The sequence below is a fragment of the Zingiber officinale genome, chromosome 5B (genome assembly GCF_018446385.1).
Source record: "Zingiber officinale cultivar Zhangliang chromosome 5B, Zo_v1.1, whole genome shotgun sequence".
In the NCBI taxonomy this organism is placed as follows: Eukaryota; Viridiplantae; Streptophyta; class Magnoliopsida; order Zingiberales; family Zingiberaceae; genus Zingiber; species Zingiber officinale.
In genome coordinates, this window is record NC_055995.1 from 16,546,879 (window position 1) to 16,556,371 (window position 9,493).

Consider the following 9,493-nt stretch of genomic DNA (forward strand, 5'->3'; position numbering starts at 1 on the left):
GTGGAGGAAGAATGGAGGCTCATGTTAAGGGAGAGCTCTAAAGGTAAAGGGTAAGGTAAACACTAATTTAAATTTGAAGTCAAATTTAAATTCCTCCATGCATGCTAGAAATAATTTTTATTATTTACCCATGCAAAATTTTGGTTTCAAATATCAGGATAGGAATAGGGTAATTGTAGATCATAATCCTAAGGTGTCTATTCATGATAAATCTAGAAATGGTAGACCTAAGGAAACCTAAGGCATTAATCCCAAGAAGGGGAGATACCTTCCTAGAAAGGGTAGGTCTAGGAATGTCCATGGTGGACATGTTGATTCTAGGGTTAGGAACCTAGAAAGGGAAAATCAATCTTTGAAGGCAAAGCTTGATAAGTTGGAGAAAACCCAAGAAAGATTCAATGTTGTATCTAAGGGTTTAGGTATGGTGTTGGGTAGCCAAAGACCCAACAATGATAGATCGGGTTTGGGATACCGATCTAGTGTCTCTAAGGCTAAGGGAAAGTCTTATGCTAGGGTTGCATATGACTATAGCAAGGAGAAGCCAATAAATGGCAAGGGAAAGCCATTTAAAGGTAAGGAGAAACTAACCAAGGACAAGGTGTCCAAGGTTAAAAAGGTTAGATTTGTAGGCCAAGTGTCACCGGAGGTGCACCAATGTATGAAGAGTCAAGTTTGACTTGACCATTTGCCACCTCATTGGTGAGTTGGCGAGAAGTGGACCAATGATGATGCTCCACATCATCATGGTTGCTTAAGTGAGATGCCACCTCATGGGAGTTACCAAGAGTTGTGACTCTTGGCATCCCATGGAGGTTACATTCTCTCTTAAAGTGGTCGGCCACTTTAGATGAGGGAGTTAGTGCATTTTGTGTGCTTGGTGAGTAACTCCTTCTTCCTCAAGCTCTTCTCTTCTCTCCCTCTCCTCCACCATTACTGATCTTCTAAGGTTGCTAGCACATCCTTAGAGGTTCTCTCTATCGAGTTGTTCGTGTGGATACACATAGAGGAGTATATACTTTGATACTCTCGAGATCTGGCGACGAACCTTGGACGAGCGGGATTGCGAAGGGCTTCGCATCAAGGGTAACCTTTTTCTTTTGTAGATCTAATGTAGATCTAGGAGTAGAAAACATGTATATGAAAGTTTTACATAATTTTATTTCTTCGCACAGATCCGTGGCATGGGGGTTTCGAGGTTTCCGCAACGCAAAAAGTGGTTTTTGCGGCCCGAAAAACCCAACAGTGGTATCAGAGCCACGTGCGAAGCGTATACATGTTTTATTTTGAATTTTATGAAATTCTACAGATCTGTAAGTTTCTGTATTTTTATGATTTTTATTGATTTTATGGGTAATTTTCTCGTAGAAGCGAAGCACAAATGTTTAGACACTTGTAGGCTTCGACTACCGAAAAGATATTTCCGAAACGGCAGGGTTTCACCCCAAATCCTTTTGGGACAGCGGACTAAGGCATTGTAGGATCGCTTAGGAACACTCGTGATGATTATATCGTGAGTAGGGGTGCTTCCCCTGACCCCGCAAGGGGCTTCGTTCCGCGATTGCGCCCGAAAATCGCTAAACGGGACCGCCGTATCCTAGACATCTAGATTGATCAATATAAGGCATAGACCATGTCATCCTCTAATCAATCTAAATCTTGAACTCCAAGTAGACTCACTCAATCAAATGAGTTCAATATCTCATATTGACTCACTTGGGCATGACCATGCACTTAGTGGTCTCACTCTATCAAGAATATCGATGTCACTCCCGTCATATAGGAGGGATAGATCCCATCTACATCACTCACATCCCTCCGCATAATTTGTTACATTCCCAGTAATCGCCTTTATAGTCCACCCAATTACGGGTGACGTTTGACGAAACCAAAGTACGTAACTCCTTATGTAGGGAACCATGGTGACTTCAGGTCCAAGGACTAATAGTCATACTAATAACCACATGAGAAAGTATATGACACTCATATAATGATCCATGATACTTTCTCATGGCGGGTCATTCAGTATACATTCTCCAATGCATACCCATGTGTCAACTTGATATCTCCATATCCATGACTTGTGAGATTAAGTCATCGAGTTGACCTACATGCTAGTCTCGTCGCATTAACATTGTCCCTGAATGTTAATACTTGACAAGGAATAATTAAGAGTAGTGTTCCCTATATCATCTCACTATCGATTTTCCCAATCGATTGATATAGGTAAGAACCTTCTACTCAAGGACGCTATTATACTTAGTTATTTGACACCAATACAAGTAGAATAACCAAAAACAAATGCCTTTATTTATATACAAGAATATGATACAACGAGTCCATACATCAATCATCAAATGATTGACTCTAGGGCTCTAACTAACATATTTGGCATATAGAAAAATTAATATTTTCAAGTCTATTATATTATCATATTTATAATTATTTTGATTGTATGTTTTATTTAATCTTTCCATTATTATTTTGGATAATTTCTATAAATAAATCTATTGGCTTTAGAAAAAAAATAAAAAAGGTTTATATTATTTCTTTCCTCTACCTATTAATTTCTACATGTATCATAACCATTATCCTTCGTTTCTTCCTCGTCGCACCAGATTTCTTCTCAACATTGTAATTTTCACATGCAACTCCTTGTTTCTTTTTCACCCTTTTGCAGCAAGGATTGTTGTAGTCAACCTTTCCTGTTGCCTTCTTGTATCGCTGACCATCCACGTTATTGCAAGCAAAGCTCCAACCAACCACCCCCTTTGCTGCCACTCACGAAAAAGGTTTCACCGGAGGTCAAGTGTCACCGGAAGTGCATCGATGTGGCCTAGCGATTGTGAATGAGTTACCTAGTGAGATGGCTAAGGCTAAGGGCTTTAGGGGGAGCTCAAAGAGTCAATTTGGGACCCATGGCAAATGGATCTCAGGTGGGTACTACTTGGGAGTCTAGACGAGCCATGGAGTGTGCCAAATAGTTTGGAGATGCATTTGAGTCTCAAACCTAGGGATTTGACATACATAGTTTGTATCCCCCTTTGCTGCCACTCATGAAAAAGGTTCCCCCTCTTCCTTTTCTCCTGTCACCGACACCAACAGAAAAGGTATTTCCTTTTTTTGCATTGCCACCTCCTTCGGATAAGCTCGCTGTGGTCATCGCCTAGCTATTGGACAGCACCACCCCGCCTCTTTGCTCCTTCACTACAAGAATTTTTGCATTCAACAACACCCAATAGACAACGCTTTTTAATAAAAACGTTGTCGTTCTTTGTTTTACAACGCTTTTAGTGAAAAGCGTTGTCTATGGTATTTACTTTTTACTAAAGACAACGATTTTTAATGAAGTGTTGTCTTTAGTGTTGTTGTTTATGGTCAAAGACAACATTTTTTTAAAAAACGTTTTTTAAAGTGTTGTGTATGTTTCCCCTAAACTCACTTAAAATAAATTCGCAGCCCTCGCTTTGCTAAACTCTAAACCCTCAACGCGCGCGCGCCTTCTCCTCACCACTCCTCTCCACGAGTTCTCCTCTCCACTCCTCTCCACGAGTGCCTTCTCCTCTCCTTCTCCTCTCCACGAGTGCCTTCTCCTCTCCACGAGCGCCTTCTCCTCTCCACGAGCGCCTTCTCCTCTCCTTGCCGCGTGATCTCCTCTGAACCCTAATCTCGACCCAAACTCCTCACGCAAAACTCCTCACGCCGGCCCAACTCCTCCAAGTCGAGATCCCTAATCTCGCATTTCCCCATCTCCTCAATCAAAGTCAGCTTATCCTTTCTCAAATCTCTCGAGCCCTCGACGCAGATCCAGCGGAGTGTAGACGCCGAGCGGAACAATCGCCAGGATGGTCTGTATTGCGTGCCTGTTGCCTTTGTTCTTGATCCCCGTCGTTAACGCCTTGCCTCTGCTCTTCGATCTCATCGTCGGTAAGATCTACAGGCTTTTCGGCTGGGAATACAGAAAGCCTGCAAGGGTGCCAGCTGCTTGTCCATACAAGCCTGCTTCAAAAAATGTTGATGGTTTAAATGCAGGTACAGAGTCTCTTGTGGAACCTCATAAAAATTCTGCTACACAATCTGATAAAAAAGAAGAATAGAATCAGAGTCAGCAGCTGTTTCCATGCCAAATGAACAGTTTGAAGTTTGTATAAGCATGTTAAAAAATCCTACTTAATGATCTTATGGCAGTGTGTTACATGTGGTCTAATTATATAAACGAGTGCAGTTTCTGGCTTCTTCCTGTGGTGTTATGGCACATGGATGAGATGAAATGTGCATTCGATGCTATTATTATTTCTTGAAATGTCGTCTGCTCAAAAAAAAAAAAAAAAAAAAAATCAAAGTCAGCTTACCCTTCCTAATCTTCTCACGGCTCCTCAACTCCTCTGAACCCTTCGATCTTAGTTCCTTCCTCGCAGAGCAGATTCGAGAGTAGGAGGAACGGAAGAAAGAAAGGTAAAATTTCTTCCATCCCTCTAGAATAAGATTTTGTTTATTTTTGATTATTTTCCGAACTAGCCATTTTGCCGGATTCATACTGCATCAATTTTCCCCCTCCCCTGATTGTATTTTCTCATGATTTAGTCATTCCTCGATGGCACGGATCGATGAGTACATAATCTGATGAAGACTGATTAAAAATATGGTTTGCATAGATGAGTACATAATCTGATGAAGTTTGTGCTAGGCACTATATATTTAGAGTTGTTGAAGTCAAAGTGAGGCTCAATCTGACTAAAATACCAAAACACTTTAATTAGGATTCCTGGTTCTCAATCACGTGGGAATCAAAGAGGAAGTCCTACTCAAAAGAGGATGTCCAACTTAACTAAGGAGACTTCTTATATATCATTACATTATTTTTTTCATTGAAAATGAGGTTTTTTTCCATTTTTTATTATATGTTTAATAAGGAGGTCCTGTTTAGTAAATCTACAGGCATTTTGCATATTATTGGCAACTGATGATCCTATACAGAATTGATAAACCTCTATAGTTCTACTTGTCACACTACTTTTTATTGCTTTGTACTGCTTTTGATGTTTTGATTTAATTGAAATTTGGAAGCCAATGTTAATTCATATTTTTTTCCAGGTATCTTGTTCAGATAATCACATTCATCTGCTAAAAATGCCTACAATGGATATCTCAAAATCCATATCGGGAATCAAGGTTTGTCATACCATATGGTTTAGACATCAATGCTTTGTTGGCTTAGTTTTACTGAAAACCTTTCCTGGATAAACTTTCGTATGTTGATATATTCTAGTATATCTTCAGCCTCCTTTTTCGTTTCCTCTCAAACATGAAGGATCCTGCACACAAGTTGCATTTGAGCAGACAACTGGATTAGTTGCTGTTTCCACTGAAGATTATTGTGTACAATTCTATAGCTTGTTTGACAACCATGAGGTTTCAGAGGTGATGGCTCTATTTTTGCATTCTGATATTATCATCTAGAGCTTGACATCTCTTTTTTCCTTTTAAGAAAAAGCAAGTTCTCATGATATTTATTTTATTGCTTAGGTCCAAGTGTGCAAAAGAAATTTTCAGCCTGCAGATGACGTTATGGTACGCCATTAACTAATCAAGATATATTTGCGGTGCTGTATCTGTTATGACTATTACCTTAACTTTTGTTCTGTTGTATCCGTAGCTCTTTGAGTCAATCGTCCATGCATTAGTAGGCTGTTAGTTTAGAAGCAATTCTAATTTGTAGTTTGACATTTGGAAAGAATGCATTATTTGTACCAACTGCCAAATTTCTGTAAACAGCTTGATTGGAGTTGCATTTTTATGGATTCTTTGGGTCATTTTTTGCTAAGACATTATTGCTTCCAGGAATTAGCTCTGTAAATATCACTGTTACTGTTGGGTTCCATTAACTAGAAACAAGTATATTTGATACAACTCAGTTATGGGGTACAAAAATATCCATTTTGATTCTGATTAGCCAGCCACATAGAAGGCAGGGATATAAGCTAGAAAGTACCACAATTGGTTCCTATTTGCTGGAAACTGGAAATGCACGTGTCATAACTCCCACAGGCTCTCTTTGTGGCAGTTGTGGGGTATTCAATTACATGTTTCTATTGCTGGAGTAATCAGTCATGGATTGTCTGGGACAAGATAGAGATTTAATTTAGTTTAAAGCTCAATAATTTCTGAGATTCATGCTAAACTACCATGCTAGGATTGGTGTGTAGTTTGTGTTTCAATAGAGCGAGATCACAAATTTGCACCTATTTAAATAATGTCTTGGGGATGCATTTTGAGAGAGTCAATCTTAAAATCTGCTTGGTTGCTGTCATAATTTGTTTTAAGCATGTAATTACTTTTGCATTACAACATAGATAGCTATCATAATTCTTGTAGATGATGAATTAGATCTTTGAATTTTTGGCTAACTCTTCGTGGATGTACTTGTACTTCGATGGTTGCAGCTATATGTGGCTCTTGTAGCCATTTCTCTTGATGGCTCCTTAATGGCTACCATTGATGTGACAATTCCTGAAGAAAAATTAGGGGGTTTGGTTTGTCTAAAATACTGGACTCGTGGTTCCCTAGTGGCAGAGTACTTATTATCCACTGTCATATATGAGCCTCACAGGTAAGAAGACTACAAACAGAGCTTCATCTATTGTTCTTTATTTTTTTGTTTATTTATTCTATAAATCTTTCATAACTTTGCGAATAGGGACCATCAATCTTTTAATTTTCTATGATGTCAATTGGAGAAGTATTTAATTTGGCACACCAATGTGGTCTTTCATATCAGTGAGACAAACATATTTCCTTTTCAATTTTCTAGATACTTTAGTTTTATGTAACAGAAGTTTCATTGGTTTTTAATTTCTATATAGTTTTGGTGCTTATGATTTGGTTATTATATCCGCACATTCACGCATTTCTTTTGCAATATGAAAAGCATCCTTGAATGATCAGATCATATCTTATTCCAGCATATTGAACCTTTTGATTGTTGGAAAAGAGTGATAAGTTTGATTGTTACCATTACTCATTTTAGAGAAATTCTTCAAGTTGACAATCTTGAATTAGTTAAATGTTGATCAATTTTATATTGAAACTTCATTTCTGGTCTATATGGTTATGGGCTGACGTTGCTTATCCTTGAGTGATCCATATGGTTGTGGGCTGGCTTAGCTCTTCTTTGAGTGATTGGTTGCCAAGTTGTTCTCTGCTGCTTAATAATTCTTGGTTCTTTGTTACTGCTGCCGTTATCATTACTACCATCCCATGTTTGTCCCAACTGTTTGGAATCAGTTACATGAATCTTATCCTTCGGAGCTCCAGGACAAATTATAAGATTTTCACTACTTGACTAATGTTTTCTTTGCACTTCTTTAACCCTTTACACCTTCCACTCTAACAGATAAAATAAACCACCTTTTTATATTTTCTTTACTTTCTGATGTAGTGATGCTCAAGTTTCATCTCTTGCATTTCGCCCTGGACACAACATGGCTGTCACATCATCTTATGGTGGTGATTTTAAGGTAGTGTCTATTAGGCTCTTTTCTTTCTGTTGCCCCATTGTATATAATGATTAAATGAGTAATCTATTTTTCAGGTTTGGGTTCATGGTTCTCATGCCGACAGAAATAATGAATCAATCCAGAGAACTGGTTGGAGATGCCAATCTGTTGGTTCATACAAGTATTAAATTTTGCTGCCAATGAAATGTTTTTTCCTTTATTATATTAATATCATTGCTCATTTGATGCCTTTTAGTTTTTATGATTTATTTTAACATAAAAAATTATTTGTATCGAATGAAATTGAAATAATTTGTGGAAGCAGACAGCTTTCAAATCAAGCAGAGATATTTAAAGTAATACTTGTATTTGATGCTACTCAGAGCTGAACCAGTTGATTGGGCGTATGGAACTTGCAATTTTGTATATACATTAATTATGAAAAAAAGATACTGTTTCTTAATTTAAAGGATGCCTTGTTTTTTAATTGAATTATTGGTGAAATCTTTAAACTATTTTTTGAAATTATTTGCTTGCATATATTTCTTTTCCCATCATATAGTGTTGTTGCACAGTGGAACTCCCATGAAATTAATTTCTTTGAATTGATGACAGGGGAAAATCATTAACAGCTGCTGCTTTTTCTGCCGATGGATCAGTCCTTGCTATTGCAGCTGAGACTATAATTACATTATGGGATCCAGATTCCAATATTCTTGTGGCTATGATTGGAGATACACTTTCGGTAATCATCATTTTGCCTATATTGTTATCTGGCAAATCGAAATAGCAGTGAATGTCCTTACATCTGTTTTTTTTTCCTTTTTCTTGTACAGCCAATTACAAAGCCTTCATTTGTTGGGGAATCAGAATATCTGGTGTCCTATACACACGGTTTAAAGCCACAACTTTCAGTTTGGAGTACTTCAAATTTGGCATTGTACTGGTCTCACGGGATTGTTACAGAAGGTGTGCATTTTTTGGCTCTTAAATGATCGTAGTATAAATCCAAGACTAAAAGAACCAGAAAATTAAAATGAAATAAAAAGAACCAGTCCATTTTTGGCACTTTAGATGTTCATGTCAACAGTTCTATACAACAACAATCTTGAGTCCTAAAGCTTCTATTTTGCAAGTGTCTCTAGCATACATGCACTAATATTAATAAATTGCAAATGTCCAAAATAGGCAGCAAGAACCAGTCCATTGTTGGACCAGTATAAACTTACCGTGGCTTTGCGAATGGTGTATGATTACAAACAAAGCTCACATTTTGTGAAATATTTATAGAATTTTTTATATTTCTTTAACTTTATACTATTTTCTCTTTGAGTAGTTAGAAGATTGTAATCTTTTGTCTTGTTGATGGTTCCCATTTTTTTACAGCCGTAAGCTGTTCCCATGATGAATCTCAATTCGCCGTCTTAGCTCTTCTCAGTTCAGCAGGTGATGCTGATGCAAAAGGAAATGGGGTAATATTTTTCTTCGATGTGGAAGATCCTGTTCCTGTGGCAACCTAAGAGGAATAAGTCATTTCCTCGATGGCACGGATGAATACCTAAAATCCATCCTCTACTCCACCATTCTTTGCCACTCCTCAAGCCGAAACAACTGCAAAGGTAGAGTCAACATCAAGTATTACATTGTGCCTGGCTACAAGAAGACCGGGGCCGCAAAATCCAATAAAGACAGGTCAAACATCAAGTAGCATTTTGTAACTTATTCCTCTTAGGTTATATGCTTGGTTAATATATATGCTTAGAACTTGTAAAGACAGGTCAAACATTAATATGCTTGGTTAATATATCCATCTACAGCACTCCCGCTTTTTCCTCTAAATATGATTTTCATTTAGCACAGAACTAATGCCAATTTTTTTATTTTGATGCAATGTTTAAAGAGCTTGAGTAGAAGTTGGCCCTAAAGAAAACTTGTCAGTTCGATATATATAAACACACTTACGGTATGAATTACATGTATATATAACATTGACATATTAT

The 9,493-nt window shown here is 37.7% G+C and overlaps 1 protein-coding gene across 1 annotated transcript; it reads left to right on the forward strand.

Moving 5' to 3' along the window:
- Nucleotides 1–5,088: 5,088 nt before the first annotated feature.
- On the forward strand, nucleotides 5,089–9,013 carry LOC121986534 (WD repeat-containing protein 75-like). The gene is made up of 9 exons (XM_042540499.1): nucleotides 5,089–5,169; nucleotides 5,278–5,418; nucleotides 5,524–5,568; nucleotides 6,441–6,607; nucleotides 7,436–7,514; nucleotides 7,589–7,674; nucleotides 8,109–8,238; nucleotides 8,330–8,462; nucleotides 8,880–9,013. Exons 1-9 carry the CDS (start codon nucleotides 5,128–5,130, stop codon nucleotides 9,011–9,013), a joined length of 957 nt encoding a protein of 318 aa, XP_042396433.1. The 5' UTR covers nucleotides 5,089–5,127.
- The last annotated feature ends 480 nt before the right edge of the window (nucleotides 9,014–9,493 follow it).

What these genes read in the sequence shown, in the direction of transcription:
- LOC121986534 (XM_042540499.1), top strand. Translation starts at nt 5,128, where the DNA reads ATGCCTACAATGGATATCTCAAAATCCATATCGGGAATCAAG. An exon ending in CTTATGGTGGTGATTTTAAG is followed by an intron (nt 7,515 to 7,588) that starts GTAGTGTCTATT and finishes TCTATTTTTCAG; the next exon opens with GTTTGGGTTCATGGTTCTCA. An exon ending in CAATCTGTTGGTTCATACAA is followed by an intron (nt 7,675 to 8,108) that starts GTATTAAATTTT and finishes AATTGATGACAG; the next exon opens with GGGAAAATCATTAACAGCTG.